General features: G+C 35.1%; 1 protein-coding gene across 1 annotated transcript in view; it reads left to right on the top strand.

The window, feature by feature from the left end:
• LOC148947544 (galactosylceramide sulfotransferase-like) overlaps positions 1–4967 on the top strand; it is a 58730-nt gene extending 53763 nt beyond the window's left edge. The window contains exon 4 of the mRNA XM_089095299.1: positions 4537–4967. Within this exon, the coding sequence (XP_088951425.1) occupies positions 4537–4669 (133 nt within the window). The 3' untranslated portion in view covers positions 4670–4967. The remainder of the gene's footprint in view (positions 1–4536) is intronic.
• Positions 4968–21817: the final 16850 nt, after the last annotated feature.

The following is a 21817-nucleotide window of genomic DNA, read 5'->3' as shown; positions in this document are numbered from 1 at the left end:
GTTTTAAGAGAAGAACAGTGTGGTTTTAGAAAAAGGAAGAGGATGCGTCGACCAAATTTTCACTCTTAGGTTAATAATTAAGAAGTGCCTGAGTTGTTAAACACCTTTGGTCCTAAGTTTTATAGATTATGAGCAAGCATTCTATTGATAGAAGAGCTATAGCAAAGGGTTTATCCTTTTATGGTATACCAGACAAATGCATCAAAGTTAATAGTGCTATGTACGAGAATAACACGGCTGCAGTTAAGGCAGGAAATGAGGTTAGCAGTTGGTTTTATATTAAATCAGGAGTTAAGCAGGGCTGTATTCTATCTCCCTTTATATGGATTATTTTGATCGATTTTGTATTAAGGAGCACAGGAAAGGCAATGACAGACCACGGAAATAAATGGGGAGGAAAAAGTCTCCTGGACTTAGATTATGCTGATGATTTAAGCATCATAGAGGAAAGTGTGAGCAAATGAATGAACTTCTAGATGTTATGCGAGTTCAGGGTGCTAGAATAGATTTGAAAATTAATGTTAAGAAGACTAAGTCACTGAGCCTAGGAATGAGCGAAGATGAAAAGGTGACGGTGGGTGATGAAAAGATTGATCAAGTGGGCAGCTTCAATTATCTTGGTAGTATTAGTAGTAAAGATGGTGAGAGCAGTGAAGATGTTAAAAGTAGAATAGCCAAGGCTCAGGGTGTTTTTTCAGAAATAAAAAAAGTTCGGTAGAATAAGAAGATAAGTCTGCAAACCAAGACTAGTATATTAGAAGCTACAGTGATGACAGTAGTCAAATATGGCTCTGAAGCTTGGGCGCTTTGGAAAGCGGATGAAGATTTGCTAGATGTATTCCAGAGAAATTGTTTAAGGATTGTTCTGGGTACCCGGATGACTGACCGTATTTCAAAGAATAGGGTGTACGAAAAGCGTGGTTCAATACCGCTCTCTAGGGCTAAAATGAAAGAAAGGTTGAGATGGCTAGGGCACGCTATGCGGATGAAGGATGACAGATTGCCGAAGATTGTTCTTTTCATTCAACATTCTAGGGCTAAAGGGAAAGCAGGTCGTCCTAATCTGGGGTGGGAGGACGTCATGAAGAAAGATTTAAAGGAAATGGGAAGTTCGTGGGAGAGTGTAAAAAGGGAGGCTTTGAATAGATAGGTATGGAGGAGGAGCGTGCCTAGCTGTGTTGGCCTCAGGTGGCTTGGTGCTGCGGTGAGCTGTTAGTAGTAGTAGTAGTAATTTACACGAAATGATAAGAAAGATGATCAAAAAGGCAAAAATTTGCATGTTATCCCCACTACTACAACTACCACCACTACTACTGCTACCGCTGCTGCTACTACTACCACACTACTTTATTCAAAGAGTTCGTGGTAACAAACTGTAAGTAAGGAGCGACCCGGCTCAGCGGTAACCGAAACTCTAAAAACGGAATTTGATACCAATATATACATCACAAGAATCAGATTTTAATGCTGATTTTAAATATATAAGTTTCATCAATTTAGTCTTACCCATCAAAAGTTACGTGCCTGAGAGAATTTGCCTGATTTTCGAAAAAAGAGGGAAAGACCCCCTAAAAGCTGTAGAACCTTAATGAAAATCACACCATTATATTCAGCGTATAAGAGAACCCTACTGTAGAGGTTTCAAGCACCTATATACAAAAATGTAGAATTTTGCATTTTTTGCCAGAATAAAGATTGCGGATGAGTGTTTATTTGTTTTTTTGTTTTTTTGTTTCCCAGGGGTGATCGTATCGTCCCGGTGGTCCTAAAATATCGTGGGAAGGCTCGTTGGAACGGAAATTAAAAGTTCTAGTGCCCTTTTTAAGTGAACAAAAATATAGAGGGTAACTAGGCCCCCTCCCACGCTCATTTTTTCCCCAAAGTCACCTGATCAAAATTTTGAGATCGCCATTTTGTTCAGCATGGTCGAAAATATTATAAATATGTCTTTTAGGATGACTTAATCCCCCAAAGTCCCCGGGGGGAGGGCTCAAAGTTATGAACTTTATCCAATGTTAACAAATAGTATTGGTTATTGGGAAGTATACAGACGTTTTCAATGCGAGATTTTTTCTGGTAGGTGGGGTTGGAGGTGGGACGGGGGTTATATGTGAGGATCTTTCCATGAAGGAAGTTTTCATGGGGGAAGGGACATTGTTGTGAAGGGGGTGCCGGATCTCCCATCATTATTAAAGAAAAAGATCAGAAATTAAATAAAAAAAAAGTTTTTCAACTGAAAGTAAGGAGCAACATCAAAACTTGAAATGAACAGAAAATATTACGTACATGATTGGGTTCACCCCCTAGTCAATACCTCGCTCTTTAAGCCAAATTCTTTAGTACTTTCATAAGAGCTATTTATTCTAATTAACGGCCTTTATGATTAAGTAGTCATTTTTAAAGAATTGGAACAAAATTCGAACTTTAGCTTAAAAAGCAAGGTATTGACTAGGGGGCGACCCCCCTAATATACGTATTAAAAATCTATGAATTTAGAAGTTCGCTACGTCAGTTAATTCGTAAGTTACGTATATTTTTTACTAATAAAAACGTTCGTAAATAAAATTAAACAAGTTTCGAGAAAGCCATTTAACCAAATAAGAGTAAAATTAATAATCAAATTTTGTTTTTAATTATTCATGTGTAAAGAGCGAGGCGTTGAGGAGGGGACAGCCCCTTTCATATAAGGAATAATTTCTCTTCGTTTTAAGTTTTAACGTCGTTCCTTACTTTCAGTTAAAAAAAACTTGTTTTTTTTATTTAATTAATATAATGAAGGGAAATTTGAACTATATCAAAAGACGCTATTTGCATGCACATCGTCAAAAGAGCGAATCTCAAGAATAGATTTGGGCATTAATTTGGAACTTTCAGAGAATACTAAAAGGGAAAGATCATATGACCAAAAGGAAATATATACAGGCTATTACTAATGCTACTATCAATTCTACATATACTATTAATTCAACTACTACTTTTAATTGCAAATACTTGTAAAGGCAATATGTTAGTACTTCTGCTGCTACTAGTACTACCGGTATTTCTATTATTAATACTACTAGTAATACCAATACCACTAGTTAGACTAATATTAAAACTATGCCTAAGGGTATGAAGGTAATATTTTCACAATACGCCAAAACAATCTTTTTCCATAAAACAAGTTTTTCAAAGAAAAATAAAGAGCTCCATTAGACCAAAAATGAACAGAAATAGATTAAAATAATCTTCCAAGCATAGAACTACCACAAATCACCATCAATAAATAAATGAACCCCAAAACAAACAGAAATAACAATTAATAACCGAGTCAAACTCAAAACGAGCAGAAATTAACAAGAATAGGGCTGAAAACCTTCATGTCTTATCAAGTCCAGAGCATAATTGGCACTTTAGAAAAAAAAACAATTTACCTTGGATTGTCAGTTTAATATACATATAGGCTACTGTTATTTCTTCCTTAAAGTACTAATATATTTTTATTTATTAAAGTCAAGAAAGTGAAAACATTTGAAATGTATATTGTTTTCAATAAATTGCAAATTATCTTCTAATCTTGAGAAGGCATGGGAGTTGTCTTGCTCGTTTTTAATTTGAATCTTTTATTTATTGTAATTTCTGTTCGTTTTTGGGTTTATTTCTTTATTGATGGTGATCTATGGTAGTTTTATGCTTCTAGGATTTTTTTATTTAATTTTGGTCATTTTTGGTTTAATGGAGCTCTTTATTTTTCTTTGAAAAACTTGTTTTGTGTAAAAAATTTTATAAATTAATTATTTTGAAGAGTCCCCTACCTAAACAGACTAGTTAAATAGAATTGTTTTAAATTAAGGTGAATAATATTCCAGAAATTAGATGCTTACCTTTGAAATGGTCTTATATACTACAATTAAACAATTAAAAATTGATATTGTACAACAATTCAATTATATATGTTCGTAAAATTAAATAAATTAATTGGAAAATTAATGAAGAAAGTCATTACTCTAGATTTACAGGAAGGAAGAAAGGTGACAAAAAGTAACAGAAGAAAAAGGGAAGAGAAGTCACACTCTGCCATCTAAATTTTATAACCTAGTTTACCATTGAATGCCAGAACATTAATTCATGATGAAAATGAAAAACAAATATTTTCAGGTTGTCAATTGTTGTAAGCAATCCACTGTCTGCAGGGTGAATTTTTTAGAAAATCAACTTTTTATCCTAAAACTCTGACTCCAAGAGCCGTGAATTTCCTCCCCTAGCAATATTAAGCAAATTAATAATTAATATAAGCCATATTTAGTAATATTTTATTGCCAATCTCCAATTTTCGTTGGTTCTTTTTAAGGTTCAAAAAACATTAGGTACATTCGAAGTTACAAGAAAAGTCCGAAGAACTAGGAGTTGTTTTCACTCGACTAACCTCACTTAAAAAAAAGTCTATAATTGAGACAAGAGCTTGTTGATTCTTCAGATAAACTAAACCTTTAGCTCAATTATTATCTTTATTTTCTTTCGTCTACAACTGTTTCACAGTTTTTAATCTTTTCACAGGAAAAGTGCAGGATGTCGACTCTATGCAATGGACGAATATGATTTTTTGGATGAAATCAAAGCAGCTCAGTGGAAGCGAGCAGACAAGGCAGTGTTGCAATCACTTGGATCAACACAAAACAGCCTAAATTAACTATCAAAATTTGGTGATTTTAGAAATGTTTTTCGCAGTAATATAGCTACGGGTCTGGGTGTACATGCACCTAAATCTTGCAAATTATAAGAACATGTGCCTTTTGCATAGGTGATCGCTAAGCAAAAGCCTTCTATTCTACCTCCTTCTCGAAATGAGGAGGTACTTCTCATACCTTCTTCACGAATTCTCGCCAAGACAAAGGATCGATAAACCTCAAATTCTTGTTTCAGATAATAATCATCCGTAGAGTGCCCTAATTTATTTATGGAATCTAAATAAACAATTCAATTTAGGATTTTTGTTGTATAGCAGATTAGTTTTAAGGCCGCCGGTCTTAACTGGTTGCAATTGATTAGCAGATAAGGTCGTGTGAAGATAAACGCATACAGTCAGAAGGATCCAAAAGAAAGAGAAAACACTTTTTTGTGAGGATAAGATAAAAATATCCCCTGTGCCCCTTCTCCTTGTCTCTGTCTTCTTCAGAATAAAATTTGAGATTTTCTTGCTTTATAACAAAACTGAAATAGCCCTAAAAGTTAAGATTTATACCCTGCCTGTGATACAAAACAGTATAAACTTACCAAAACTATTGACTTTTTAAATATTCATTTACGAAGATAATTACCCCCCCCCTCCTTCTGCGTAATCAGATTTTTATATATATACACGTATAAAATACCCTTGTATTGATTTTTACTCAAGCAAAGCAACTTTAGGTCAAAACCAATGATATCCTCATTTTTTACTTTTTACTGAGGGAACAGAAGCCCAACGCCAAGATCAACCCCTTTATTATGAATCTCATGGCCTACCTACTGAGATAGCTAGGATTACTAAAGCATTTCACCGGAAGCTGTGTTTTCATTTAGTGTTTTACGGACAAACAGAAGAATTTATCAACCAAAATAAATGCGAAATACCATTATCATTGGCTGATTCCTTTGGCTGATTTTCTTGCAAAAGATGCAAGATGGAAACTGGAACTAGCGGATTTCTCACAAACATGTTATCTCTATAGGTTAGAAGACTGGCATTTATAATGGTAGGTATTTAATACTATTTACCATTTATTTTTTTTCTTACCATTCATAATTACCTGTTACCAATGTTATTAATACATACAACCTAGCTACTAATGATATATCATTCTAACTTGCTTCTGTCATAGCTCGTTATTGATTAATAAATCATCTTTTTTATAATATTAAATAGAAATAGTTTTTTTTTAAATGAAATCAGAATGTGAGGTTACAAATAAAAAATACCGAAAATATTCCGTAAATTAGACGGGCCTCATACCCAAACCCAGAAAAGGCTAGGGCTTGACTTTTTACCCATCCAATTTCCCATATAGCTGAACAGTTTTTCTTTAAGTAACAGTCAAAGCTCAGCGATAAAAACCCATGAGCTATGGAGGGGACAGCCACACTCATATACGAAATGACTTTGGTGTGTTTTAAGTTTCAATGCCGCTCTTTACTTTTATTAAAAAAAACATATAATTTTGGTTTATTATTTTTCGCCTCTTTTTAATACCATACCCGGGATACTCTAAACATGAGTAGGTGTTCCGTCCGCTCAAGTTGCAATCTTTACATTAGAATTTAACTTTTGCAGAACAATGTTTTGAGAAACAGATCTCATTTAGTGCATTGGCTTGGTAAAATAAATCAGAGTTTTCCAAAGTAAACTATGGAGGAGGGCAGTTTTTGCAACAAAATTTAGAGCTAAAAAATGAATTTCTACTTTAGACACTAGACAACACTGCGCTGGCTGTTAGCTAACCTAAACCCACTTATTATTGTTGACGGCTTGGAGCTATATAACCAGTTTTCATTATGACATAAAAGTCTTTTCATATTTTTTAAGGATTCAGTCATGCGTCATGGAATGACGCAACGATAGCGGAATTCAAATTTAGCAAACGATTAATTACAGGTGGAAACATTTCCGTACCTGACTGAAAGACAATGCATTTTTCATAAGCGGAATAGAAATTATTCTCTAGGATTTACTTATATATTTTATTATAGACTGTAATCATCGATACATATGACATATCCACACCGCTTGAAACCCATATTTTGCAGAAGAGGTCAAACCGGAAAACTGAAAAAAAAAATAAGCAAACTTTAGATGATGGGAAAAATCGAACGTAGTATGGTATTTTGGGGGTTTTGTATGTGGAAACCCCTTATAAAAGACTACAGTATAGGAGTTCTCATATATTTGTTTTAGGAGGAGCAGTTTTTGCCCTTTCAGCACCCAAACTGAACGCTTTGTTTATATACATCCATACATACATTATTCCTTATGAAGGGAAGCAAGTCCAGAACATAGGTACAGAACAAGTCCAGAACATAATTTGCACTTCACTGAAAAAAAATACAAATGAATTTGTATAGTCAGTTTATTACACATACGCTGATATTTATTCCTTAAAGTCTTAATAATTTTTGGTTTATTAAGATTAAAAAAGTGAAAGCTTAAAATACTTTTTTTCAGTAACGTGTAAATTCTGTTCTGGGCTTGAAAAGGCATGGGGGTTGTCAGTCCTACTCATGTTAATTTCTGATTGTTTTGAGTTTTATTCCGTTATTTTTTGTAATTTATGTTCGTTTTGGATTTCATTTATTATTTATTGATTGTGATTTTTGCAGTTTTAGGCGTGGTAGATCCATTGATTTTATTTATGCTCATTTTTGGTTTAAAGAAGTTTTTTATTTTTTTCTGAAAAGCTTACTTTGTGGAAAAAGTTTTTTAAACTAATTTTTGTTTTTTCTTTTTTGCCATAGAATTTTTTATGCAAAAGAAAAAAATATGTCTTTTCAAACAGTTCGTGGTAACGAACTGTAAGTAAGAAGCGACCCGGCTCAATGGTAGCCGAAACTCTAAAAAAAGGAATTTTGGTACCAATAGATACATCAAAAGAATCAGATTTTAATTCAGATTTCAAATATATAAGTTTCATCAAGTTTAATCTTACCCCACAAAAGTTACGCGCCTGAGAAAATTTGGATGATTTTCGAAAAAAGGGAGAAAGACCCCCTAAAAGCTATAGAACCGTAATGAAATTCACACCATCATATGCAGCGTATCAGAGAACCCTACTGTAGAGGTTTCAAGCTCCTATCTGCAAAAATGTGGAATTTTGCTTTTTTTGCCAGAAGAAAAATCACGGGTGCGTGTTTATTTGTTTGTTTGTTTGTTTTTTCCCCAGGGGAAAAATCGTATTGACCCAGTGGTCCTAGAATATCGTAGGAGGCCTCATTGGAGCGGAAATTAAAAGTTCTAGTGCCATATTTAAGTGACCAAAAAAATGGAGGGCAACAAGGCCCCCTCCCACGCTCATTTTTTTCTCAAAGTCACCCAATTAAAATTTTGAGATAACCATTTTGTTCAACATAGTCGAAAATCTAATAAATATGTCTTTTAAGCTGACTTAATCCCCCACAGTTCCCAGGGGAAGGGCTGCAAGTTATGAATTTTGCCCATTGCTTACATATTGTATTGGTTATTGGGAAGTATACACACATTTTCAGGAAGAATTTTTTCTGGTGGGGGGGGGCTGGAGGAGGGGGTTACTCGGGAGAATATTTCCGTGGAGGATGTTTCTTTGGGGTAAGGGACATTTATATGAAGGGGGCGCCGGATTTCCAAGCATTATTTAAAAAACGATCAGAAATTAAATTAACAAAAACAAGTTTTTTCAACTGAAAGTAAGAAGCAACATTAGAACTTAAAATGAACAGAAATTATTACGTATATGAGGGAGTTCTCCCCGAAGTCAATACCTCGCTCTTTACGCTACAGTTTTTTTTAGTGCTTTCAAAAGAGCTATCTATTCTAATTAAACGGCCTTTGTGATTCAGGGATTTGTGAATTAAAATTTTTTTAAATTTTAACGTAAAGAGCGTGGTATTGACTAAGGGGAGAACCCCATCATATACGTAATAACATATATGTAATAAAAAAAAAAAAAAAAAAATTAAAAAAAAAAAAAAGCAATACAGCTCAATAGTAATTGAAACTTTTAAAAACGAAACTTTGATGTCAATAAATGTATCAAAAGAATGGGCTTATAATGCTGATTCTAAATATATGAATTTTATTAAGTTTAGTATTACTCATCAAAGGCTAAGAGCCTGAGAAAATTTACCTGATTTTTTAAACAGGGGGGAAACATCCCCTAAATGTGAAAGAATTTTAATGAAAATCACACCGTCAGATTCAACGTATCAGAAAATCCTATAACATAGGTTTCAAGCTCATATCTGCAAAAATCTGCAACTTCGTATTTTTTGCCAGAAGAAAAATATACGAATATAGAAGTTCGTTACGTAAGTTAATTTGTAATTTACGTCAGAACCAAATTTAGAGACAGCCATTTAGCAAAAGAAAAGTAAAATTTTTATGCAAATTTTGTTTACTTATTCAATGACGGCGAGCCATAATAAAAGCTGCATTAACTAAAAAACAATCAGAAATTAAAAAAAAAAAATTTAAACTGAAAGTAAGGAGCGACATTAAAACTTAAAACGAACAGAAATTATTCTGTATATGAAAGGGGCTGTCCCATCCTCAACGCCTCGCTCTCTACGCTAAAGTTTGACTCTGTCTCACAACATTATTTTTTAAAACAATAAAAAACTTTAGCGTAAAGAGCGAGGCGTTGAGGAGGGGACAGCCCCTTTCATATACGGAATAATTTCTGTTCGTTTTTAGTTTTAATGTCGCTCCTTACTTTCAGTTTAAAAAATTGTTTTTTTTATTTAATTTCTGTAAGAATCCATAATTTGGCTTAATATTTGTATGTTGGAGAAACTTTTTCAAAATTGTTTAACAAAATACATCCTTTTGAATATCTTGACAAAAATAGTATTGTTTAATTTAGTTATATACCTTCTCTAGTTGAGCTGAAAAATAAAACTCTGTACCATTCCCAAAAATTCTATCTATGCATTTTGACAATTTGGATAGACTTGCATTCTTTTGACTTAGTTAAATTGTAAGAACAGATGTAGCAATAGTAGTAGCCTTGAAAGTTTCAACTTAGTACCATCAGTCATTCATGGTATGTTGCCAAGATGTCTAATTGGCAAGCAGCATACACACAGTGCCTTTTGATTTAGTTTTACTGCAACATTTAGTTTTAAAGTATATTGGACAAATAGTATAAGTGTGGGAGGGTTGACAAACTCAATATTCCTTAGGACATAGTTACAAGACCGCTCAACTATGCTGAACAAAATCGTTGTCTCAAAATTTTGACTGGAAGAATTTGGAAAATTCTGGGCTAAGGAAGTGGATTACCTGCCCTCCAATAATTTTTTACTCTTAAAAAAGGTATTGTTGCTTTTAATTTCTAGTCAAATTCGCTCCTTCAAAAGTTTCAATGATATTACTACCTATGATACAGCACTGCCTCCTATGATATTGTTTACATGCCCTTTTGAAATGCCCTTACATTCCCTTCATCCAAATAGTCTTTTCGTTTAATTAAAACTCCTCCTAAACGTTCACTACAAGTTTCACCTTCATACCCTTAGTGTCATTAGTTACAGTAACCGTAGAAATAGTATTAGAATTATACACATAGTGTCTTCTGGTAAGTTCAAAATCCACCCCAAGTTACCCTGAAAGGTCTAACTTAATGATCTAAGCCGTTCTTAAGATATTGCTTCTTCGTCCTATTAACAATCCATATGCTCATAGTTTGTGTTGATTTAGTTCAACATTTGCCAAAACTTTCGTTGAAAGCTTCACCTTAATGCAGTTACCTTGTGTATCAGCAATAGTTGTAGTAGTAGTGGTAGCATAAGTAGCTGTATGCAGATAGCACCTTTGGTTTTCTTCAACATCCCCCTCAACACACAATGAAAGTTTTATTTTAATACCATAAACCGTTCCTGATGCATTGCTGATACGTCCTCTTTACAACCTGTTGTGGGTATAGCGTGTTTTTATTCAGTTCAATACAATTTGTATATTGCCCAAAATTTTCTCCTAAATACCCTTAGCGTTAGTAGCAGTAGAAGCAGCAGCAGTAGTAGTAGCAGTAGTAGTAGTAGTAGTAGTAGCATGAGGAGAAGCAGCAGCAATTGGATGTAAATATTGTCTATTGGTTAGTTCAACTTCCCCCACAACAAACCTTGTAAGCTTAAATGTCACACATCATACTGTTCCTAAGATATTGCTGATATGCCCTTTGGACAACCTGCATACAGAAGATGTGTTATGATATACTTCACCTTCCCTTCTCAATATTCCCTCAAAATTTTACCTTCTAGGCATAGTTGTAACATTGGTCGCGGTAGTACTTTTAGTATGAGTAGTACCAGTAGTAGTATTAATAGTAATAGTACTAGTACTAGCATCAGCAGTAGTATTCACATATTGCCTTTTTCTCAGTTCAATATCCCTCTCATCATGTCCTTGAAGTTTCAACTTAATACGATTACCCATTGCTATGACATTGCTGATATATCCTTTTGATAACCTGTATATTCGTATACCTCATGAAATTTCCTTCTTAATGCTCTTAACCTTACAAGTAGTTGCAATGGAAGTAGTAGTTGGAGTATTAGCTGTGAATGTGCTCCTCCATCACTTTTTACTTTTGATTCCAATCGAATGAGCCCCCTCCGAAGTTTTTATGACCACCGCTCCCATAAAAAGCTTATCTGTCAATAATGGATAACAAGTATATCTTATATTCCTTGCCCTAAAGGTTATGGGGAGGAGGGTGTCGTCTCCAAACACATAATTACTGGACCTTTCAACAATGTTGAACAAAACGGCTCTCTAGAAATTTCTTTTGGATGTGCTTGGGGAAGTAATTGGCATGGGGGGGGGGCTAGTTGCCCTCCGGTCACTTTTGAATCTTAAACAGACAGCAAGAACTTTCAATTTCCAATCAAATGAGCTCCTTTTCAAGTTTCTATTACAACTTCTTCTATAAAATGTGCCTTAGTCCAAAAGATAGTGATAGTCATAGTCAGGTCAACAGTGCTGACTATGATCTATCTTTGTATACCTTCTTTAGTTTGATTTTGAAGAGTTAGTATCTGAGGCATAGATGTTAACTTTTGCGAGCAGCATTTCTGATATGTATCCCGAGAAGACTTACTATTTCAGTTTTGATAATCCCAGAAATTCATGATACTAGTGGAATATCGTATCATTAATAATCTTTAATGGCTTATTAACTATCGCTCTTTTTATTATATGGGAATTATTGAGTTCGCCAGTTTAAAGTATTTTAAGTTGCATCAGAGACAAAACACTAGCGTTGCCTATAGTGAAAGACCATAAAGTTTCAATGTATTATTATTTCTATCTTTACCAGAGGCACTTCGTATAAAAGGGGTGGTCGTATAGGCTTTGGAGGGGGCTCATTGGACTTGGAATCAAAATTTCTAGAGTCGTTATTAAGAGTCAAAAGTGATCACAGTGCATCTAGCCCCTTTTACATGCCCTTTTACCCAAAACCCAATCCAAACACACTATGTGCTCGCTTATTGTCAAAAGGGTATTGAGTTACAACTTTCAATGCATGTTGAGGGGATGTTGAAGAAGGATTGCAGGGCAACCAGCATCCCTTGCAATTCTTAAGTGCCCCCTCTACTCAGGACAGAACAAAATTTTGAAATTACCATTTTGATATAAAAGTCAAACGGTCTAATAGGTATGCCTCAAGAGATTCTATACCCCCACAGCCCCGGGGCAAGGATTGTAAGTTTTGCAATTTAGCTTTTGTTTGCATGCAGGATTTACCGTTGAAAAAGGATAATCTTTTGATTCTGGGTGTATCTGAAAAGGCTAAGGGCATAATTGTGAAACCTAGGGGAATGTTGAAGTGTATTTGCTTGCTTGAACCTGTAGCAGGACTCAAGCCTCTCAACTCTTCTTGGCGTCCAGTAGCTTGTTAATTGTGGTAGATCAAGAGTCTCAATCGTTCGTAAGTGGCGCAATCAATTCAAACCAGGGCTTACCCAATCTTCGTCCATACATCTTGTAGCCACCGAGAGGATCTAGGTCAGTCTTGATGCAGGCAAGACACTTTTTCTTCTGTCCTTCATGTAACTTTTTCATCCCGGAAGAGGCTTACATCTGAGGGCTTTATTACCGAAGGTGGGCTGTGGGTGGCGAAGTGCAAGGCCGAACCATCACAGCCTTCTTTGTTTGATGTTGGCCAAATCATAACGTTGATGGAAAATTTTCCGGAAAATTTTAACGTTGATGGAAAATTTTCATTGCTGATTCGATTACGGAATTTTATTCTAGTGATTCTCCTTGGACATGAATGGTCGAATTCATAGAGGGCTTGTATTTCTGGTGCTTTCAGAGTCCATGTCTCACAGTCATATAGTAGGACAGACCGAACAATCTTCAAAAGGACTTGAGTTTAAGTTCCATGATTCAGTAAATATAGAAACAACTCTACAATCCAAAAAATCCCAAAGAGCCCACAGGCCCGTTAAATGGGGAAAAAATTAACAATTCATATTAATCATTTGCAGGTTACTAAACTAGGCTTAGACAAAGATAAATAAGAAGCACTGCTCACGCGAATGCTCACGCGAAGACAACCGATCTCCAAATCACAAAATTAAGACTTACTTCAACAGCTGAGAAGGTCGTCATTGCTCTGGTCATGATGCAGTCGATTACGAAATTAAATAAGACGGAAGACAATATACATCTCTGTTGGACACTAAAATCAATTTGGAGCATCGAGGAGAGCTCCCCACCGATCTGAATTTGGGCAAAATCCCGCTTGATTGGGTCTGGTCTTCATGCTGCGCTGGACACGAAAACGAAAATTTAGTACTATGGGGAACATTTTAGCAGCAATGCAGATGAGAGGAATCCCACGATAATTGCTGCATTTTTTCTTAAGTGATTTTTTAAGACCAGTAGGATGATAAAGTTTCTCCAATCCTGTGCAGCCTTCTCTTCTTCACATATACGAGAGGGTAGTCTGTTGAGCCTGCTGACGAGCACTGTACCTCCATATTTGTAATGCTCGGCCGGTATAGAATCGGGAACTGGGGCCTCATCACTTTTCGGGAAACTAATCACTTGTCGGACTTCATCTAATGTCGGAGGAACCACATTAACACATTTTCTAGATACTACTGGGTGGGTTTGGTTCCTGCTGGTTATCAGGGCTGCGGCTTGTGTAATGGCTATACTAATTAAGATACAATTGCTGTGGAGAGTTGATGCTGGTTCAGTAATTTGTCAAAGTGCTCCTTTCAGCGTTGGATTATTTCAGTTTTTTTTTTTACAGTAAACTATTACGTTTAAATGATTAACTCCTAATTGATTTTAGGAGCTACTATATCTTCCTGGTGTCGGAGTTGTAGGCAGCAGCTTCCATGTCTACGGTGATTTTCTCCCAATACTGGTTCTTATCATTTTTAACTGACTGCTTGCATTCTTTACTCAGGCCCTTGAACAACTCCGATTTCTGTGAGAAATCTGTTGCTTCCTCTCAGCCAGCTGGACTGTGGGTTGACATTCATTTTTTGAATATTCTTTTGCTGTGTTCTGTCTTAGCTTCTGCAGCCTCGTGGATTGTTTGCAAATGATCATCCATTCTTCATTCAAGCTCTGAGTTTGCTCGTCGGTAGTTTGCACTTCGGGAGCTTCAAAGCGATTAGAGATCTCGAAGCTTAATGCCTGTCGCATATTACGATCATCGACGCAATTGGTGTCAAATTTTTGTCGAGGTTTCGTCTTGGGGCGTAGTACTAGTCGCAACTTCAGATCTAGCTTGACTAGTAGATTATCCGACCCATGTTTTAAACCAGAACCTTCTCCAATGTAATATCTACTATTCATAGCCATCGATTTCCAACGGCAGGACATGAGGATGTAAACAATCAAGGTTTTTGCTCTACCATCTCTTGGATGCCGTATGGCTCTATGGCTTGGCTTGCGTTTGAATAAGGTATTGGTAAGAACCAAATATTTGTCATAGCAAGCTGAAGAAGCCTTGATCCCCTGCTACATTTACCTCCAACACCAAACTGGCCAGTGGCACACTCAACATTGAATATTGTTTTTACCGATTGTGGTGTTAAAGTTGCCTCTAATCAAGGTAGGGTCTCGTTTCGGGACCATCTTAAGTGTACAAGTTAGAAGTTGGTAAAAAAGATCTGCTTATCTCTCCGATGCATCTCTTTTTGGAGCATAAACTATTATTACTGATATGTTAAACAGGTGTCTGTTGAACCACGCTCTTGCTCTTCTATAAAGAGATAGGCTCCCATTCGAAAAGTGACCTCGACAGGGAGCTCGATAGGGACCTTGTAAAGGAGCTTAATATGATTCCCACTCCACCATACGCAGGTTCATCCTGGAATTTGGAGTTGAAAAAGAAGAATGAAGAGTCGTCCTCAGGGGTTTTAATCTCTGATCCTTCCATAATGTTGTTGATTCAAGTTTCGGAAACGCACATTATGTCTATGTTGTAAAGCAAAAATCCCCAGCGATGAACGAGTGGTTTATCAGACATTTCATTGAACAAACGTTCCAGCACCCTACACTGATGGTTTGTCCACGTTTCCAAAGGTGTACCTCAGCTTCCCAATTTTTCGGAGAAGGCGTGGATGAAACCTTCAACGCATTGCTTCCCGGGAATGCCGTAGTATGGGTTATACTCTCTACTATGACTTGTATTTGAACGAAATTGCTGAAAAAGCAGTTTTTATATGAGGAAATTGCTGAAAAAGGCTCGAAGGGCAGCCAGGCTCCCCCTATTGCCCTTTCAGTCCTCTCCTTAAAAATGACAAAAAAATTAAAAACCTATAATTTATTCAAAATATTTACAAGATCTAAAAGTTTTGCCTCCAGGGATACCATGCCACCACAGCCCCCTGGGCAATGAATGAAAACTATACAATTTGTGCGCTTTTCAAACAGTTCGTGGCAACGAACTATAAGTAAGGAGCGACCCGGCTCAATGGTAACCGAAACTCTAGAAAACGGGTTTTTGATACCAATAGATACATCAAAAGAATCAGATTTCAATGCTGATTTCAAATATATAATTTTCATCAACCATCAAAAGTTACGCGCCTGAGAAAATTTGGCTGATTTTCAAAAAAAGGGGGAAAGACCCCCTAAAAGCTATAGAACCTTAATGACAATCGCACCATCATATTCAGCGTATCAGAGAACCATACTGTAGAGGTTTCAAGCTCTTATCTAAAAAAATGTGGAATTTTCCATTTTTTGCCAGAAGAAAGATCACGGATGTGTGTTAATTTGTTTTTTGTTTTTTTTTTCTTTTTCCCAGGGGTAATCTTATCGACCCAGTGATCCTAGAATATCCTAGGAGGGCTCATTGGAACGAAAATTAAAAGTTCTAGTGCCCTTTTTAAGTGACCAAAAAAATGGAGGGTAACTAGGCCCCCTCCCACGCTTATTTTTTCCCCAAGTCCCCCGATCAAAATTTTGAGATGGCCATTTTGTTCAGCATGGTCGAAAATATGATAAATATGTCTTTTAGGATGACTTAATCCCCCGAAGTCCCCAGGGGGAGGGCTAAAAGTTATGAACTTTACCCAATGTTAACATATAGTATTGGTTATTAGGAAGTATACAGAAGTTTTCAGGAGGTTTTGTTTCTGGTAGTGGGAGGGAAGGGTGGGTCGGGGGTTATGTTGGAGGATCTGTCCATGAAGGAAGTTTTCATGGTGGACGGAAAATTGCCATGAAGGGGGCGCCTGACTTGCCAGCATTATTTATTTGTTATTGGGAAGTATAAAGAAATTTTCAGGAAGGATTTTTTTCTGGAGGAGGGGGGGGGGCTACATTAGGGGGTTACTCTGGAGAATCTTTCCGTGGAGGATGTTTCTTTGGGGTAAGGGACATTTCTATGAAGGGGGGCGCCGGATTTCCAAGCATTATTTAAAAAACGATCCGAAATTTAATAAAAAAAAACAAGTTTTTTCAACTGAAAGTAAGAAGGAACATTAGAACTTAAAACGAACAGAAATTATAACGTATTTGAGGGGGTTGTGCCCCCACGCAAAAACACGCTCTTTAAGCTACACATTTTTTTATTGCTTTAAAAATAGATATATATTCTAATTAAAAGGCCGTAGCGATTCAGGGGTTTGTGAATCAAAATGGTTTTTAACTTTTAACGTAAAGAGCATGGTATTGACTAAGGGGAGAACCCCCTCATATACGTAATAACATATACCTAATAAAAAAACAATAAAAAAACAAGCGATACGGCTCAATAGTAATCGAAACTTTTATAAACAGAATTGTGATGTCAATAAATATATCAAAAGAATGTGTTTATAATGCTGATTCTAAATATATAAATTTTATTAAGTTTAGTATTACTCATCAAAGGCTACGATTCTGAGAAAATTTACTCGATTTTTGAAAGAGGGGGGAAACATCCCCTACAAGTGAAAGAATTTTAATGAAAATCACACCGTCAGATTCAGCGCATCAGAAAACCCTATTACATAGGTTTCAAGCTCATATCTGCAAAAATCTGCAACTTTTTATTTTCACCAGAAGAAAAAAATACGAATATAGAAGTTAGTTACGTAAGTTAATTTGTAAAGACATCAGTAGAAAGGACCCTATAACTCGTGACAGGACCACGTGGTTTATGGTCCTAATATGGGCATAGAGTCATTAGGGAGAACACGTGGTTAATGGGGTCAATGACCTAAAGGCAGTCATTAATCAAATTGTTTCCGGGCAAAGTTTAATAATGTCTGACAGGTACTGTCAATCATTAATCAAATTGTTTCCAGGCGAAGTTTAATAATGTCTGACAGGTGATGTCAAGATTGATTGATATGTCATGAAAGGGTAATTAATTTATTATTTATAAGGGGAATTATTGATTCAAGAAAGGGGAATTAATTTATTGTTTCTAAGGGGAATTATTGATTCACGAAAGAGGAATTAATTGTTGTTTCTAAGGGGAATTATTGATTCAAGAAAGGGGAATTAATTTGATGTTTCTAAGGAGAAGGTGGGGAAGAGATATATTGATTGCGTAATCGAAAGGAGAGAATTCCCGAGAAATTGATTACATAATCGGTAGAACCCTATAAGGAGCTCGTGACGGGAATCCATTTATGGGCATAGAATGACGTAATCAACTAGGACAAATGGATTTCTGAGAAATTGATTACATAATCGGTAGAACCCTATCAGAAGGTCATGACGGGAATCCATATATGGGCATAGAATGACATAATCAACTAGGACAAATGGATTTCTGAGAAATTGATTACATAATCGGTAGAACCCTATCAGAAGGTCATGACGGGAATTCATTTATGGGCATAGAAGGACGTAATCGACTAAGACAATTGGATTTCTGAGAAATTGATTACATAATTGGTAGAATCCTATCAGGAGGTCCTGACGGGAATCCATTTATGGGCATAGAATGACGTAATCAACTAGGACAAATGGATTTCTGAGAAATTTATTACATAATCGGTAGAACCCTATCAGAAGGTCATGGCGGGAATTCATTTATTGGAATAGAATGACGTAATCGACTATGACAAGGAAGTTACTTTCTTAATGTCCGTCCTAAACCCATTTTCCAACTTGAAGTACTTATATTTTTCACTCACAACAATACTTTACAGCTTTTTGGATACCTCAACACCATGAAATACTTTTCAAAGACCTTTTCAGAGCAAGTTACTTTCTTAATGTCCCTCCTAAACCCATTTTGGAAATTGAAGTACTTATCTTTTTCACCCATAAATATACTTTACAGCTTTTTTGTCACTTCATCACAAAGAAATACTATTCAAACACAATTTCAGAACCAGTTACTTTCTTAATGTCCCTCCTAAACCCATTTTCCAACTTGAAGTACTTATCTTTTTCATCCACAACTATACTTTACAACTTTTTTGATATCTCAACATGAAACAATGACTTAAAAATTCCTGTTCAGATTATGGTAAATTCTTTTTGGCACTACTAAAGTCATTTTCTAATTGGGAGCGCACACATTTGCCACCCACAATCTACCTTTACAGCGGTTTTGTTACAACACAGCATAGCAAATCTTTCCAATGACAGTTTCAAAGCAAGCTACTTTCTTATTGTCACTCCTAAACCCATTTTCCAACTTGGAGTACTTATCTTTTTCACCCACAACTATACTTCACAGCTTTTTGGATACCTCAACACCAAGAAATACCTTTCAAAGACCATTGCAGAGCAAGTTACTTTCTTAATGTCCCTCCTAAACCCATTTTGCAACTTGAAGTACTTATCTTTTTCACCCACAACTATACTTTACAGCTTTTTGAGTGTCCCAACACCAAGAAACACTTTTCAAAGACCATTTCAGAGCAAGTGCCTTTCTTAATGTTCCTCCTAAACCCATTTTGCAACTTGAAGTACTTATCTTTTTCACCCAAAACTATACTTTACAGCTTTTGGATACCTCAACACCAAGAAATACTTTTCAATGACCATTTCAGAGCAAGTTACTTTCTTAATGTCCCTCCTAAACCCATTTTCCAACTTGAAGTACTTATCTTTTTCACCCACAACAATACTTTACAGCTTTTTGGATACCTCATCACCAAGAAATACTTTTCAAAGACCATTTCAGAGCAAGTTACTTTCTAACTGACTCGCAACAACCCATTTTCCATCAATTATTTTTTTTGACTGTCTCACCAAGCTTTCCACTACTGCTATTCGATTACCTCAACACAGATCAATAATACACAAAGTACATTAATGTGATAAATCCAAACTTTATGACCATTATAAGCCTCTATTGCAACTTTATGTACTTATCTTTTTCACCCACAACTATACTTTACAGCTTTTTGGATACCTCAACACTAGGAAATACTTTTCAAAAGACATTTCAGAGCAAGTTACTTTCTTAATGTCCCTCTTAAACCCATTTTCCAACTTGAAGTACTTATCTTTTTCATCCACAACTATACTTTACAGCTTTTTGGATACCTCAACACCAAGAAATACCTTTCAACGACCTTTTCAGAGCAAGTTACTTTCTTAATGTCCCTCCTAAACCCATTTTGCAACTTGAAGTAGTTATCTTTTTCACACACAACTATACTTTACAGCTTTTTGGATACCTTAAAACCAAGAAATACCTTTCAAAGACCATTTTAGAGCAAGTTACTTTCTTAATGTCCCTCCTAAGCCCATTTTCCAACTTGAAGTACTTATCTTTTTTACCCACAACTATAATTTACAGCTTTTTGGTTACTTAAACACCAAGAAATACTTTTCAAAGACCGTTTCAGGGCAAATTAAAATCTAAATGACCATCCTAAGCCCTTTTTCCAACTTGAAGTACTTATCTTTTTCATCCACGACTATACTTTACAGCTTTTTGGATACCTCAATACCAAGAAATACTTTTCAAAGACCATTTTATAACAAGTGACTTTCTTAATGTCCCTCCTAAATCCATTTTCCAACTAGAAATACTTATCTTTTTCACCCACAACTATACTTTACAGCTTTTTGAATGCCCAACACCAAGAAATACTTTTCAAAGGCATTTCAGAACAAGTTCTTTTCTTAATATGCTTCTTAAACCAATTTTACAAATTCTAAATTTGTCCATAGTAGATAGAAAAAGCTATATCATAGCTGTGAATATTTTCTCGAAAGATAAGCAGTTCTATTTAAATTTCAAATTTTCTCAATGAAGTGAAGAAAAGTTCAAGTTCTCTTCTGAATTTTCTCAATGAAAAAGAAATTAGTTTTTATTCAATTCTATTTTTCCAAATAATATAAACATTTTCCACTTTAGTTCAGATTTTTCTCAAAGGGATGAAAAATTTTAAATACTGTTCCAAATTTTCTCAACGAAGTGAAGAAAAGTTCAAGTTCTCTTCTGAACTTTACCAAAGAACGCACTTCAATTCTAAATTCTCCAGAGAAAACAAAAATGTTCCACTTAAGTTCTTTATTTCACAATGACATAAAGAAATTTAAAGTTCAATTCTAATTTTTTGGTGGAAGATAGAAAAAGTAATACCATACTTGTGAATATTTGCACGGAAGATAAAAAGTTCTAGTTCAATTTAAAATTTTCTCAACGAAGTCAAGAAAAGTTCAAGTTCTCTTCTGAATTTTCTCAATGAAAAAGAAATTAGTAATTGATCATTTCAATTTTTCCAAATAATATAAAAATTTTCCACTTTAGTTCAGATCTGTCTCGAAGAGATGAAAAATTTAAAATACTGTTCCAAATTTTACACAGAAGATAAAAAAGTTCAAGTTGTCTTCGGAATTTTACCAAAGAACACAATTGAATTCAAATTTCTCCAGAGAAAACAAAAATCTTCCACTTCAGTTCTTTATTTCACAAAGACATAAAGAAATTTAAAGTTCAATTCTAAATTTTTCGGTGGGAGATGGAATAAGTAATACCATACTTGTGAATATTTTCACGAAAGATAAAAAGTTCTAGTTCAATTTAAAATTTTCTCAACGAAGTGAAGAAAAGTTCAAGTTCTCTTCTGAACTTTACCAAAGAACACACTTCAATTCTAATTTCTCCAGAGAAAACAACAATCTTCCACTTCAGTTCTCTATTTCACAAAGACATAAAGAAATTTAAAGTTCAATTCTAATTTTTAGGTGGAAGATAGAAAACTTAATACCATACTTGTGAATATTTTCCCGGGATATAAAAAGTTCTAGTTCAATTTTAAATTTTCTCAACGAAGTTAAGAATAGTTCAAGTTCTCTTCTGAAATTTGCCAAAGAACACAATTCAATTCTAATTTCTCCAGAAAAAACAAAAATCTTCCACTTCAGTTCTTTATTTCACAAAGACATAAAGAAATTTAAAGTTCAATTCTAATTTTTCGATGGAAGATGGAAAAAGTAATACCATACTTGTGAATATTTTCACGGAAAATAAAAAGTTTTAGTTCAATTTAAAATTTTCTCAACGAAGTAAAGGAAAGTTCAAGTTCTCTTCTGAATTTTCTCAATGAAAAAGAAATTAGTCATTGATCATTTCAATTTTTCCAAATAATATAAAAATTTTCCTCTTTATTTCAAATCTTTCTCGAAGAGATGAAAAATCTAAATTACTATACCAAATATTATCAACGAAATGAAAAA

This window comes from Artemia sp. Qi Xiang Cuo, chromosome 10 (assembly GCF_049724085.1).
Source record: "Artemia sp. Qi Xiang Cuo chromosome 10, ASM4972408v1, whole genome shotgun sequence".
Taxonomy (NCBI): domain Eukaryota; kingdom Metazoa; phylum Arthropoda; class Branchiopoda; order Anostraca; family Artemiidae; genus Artemia; species Artemia sp. Qi Xiang Cuo.
Note: the sequence above shows the minus strand (reverse complement) of the source record. Positions and strands in the feature narration are given on the sequence as shown.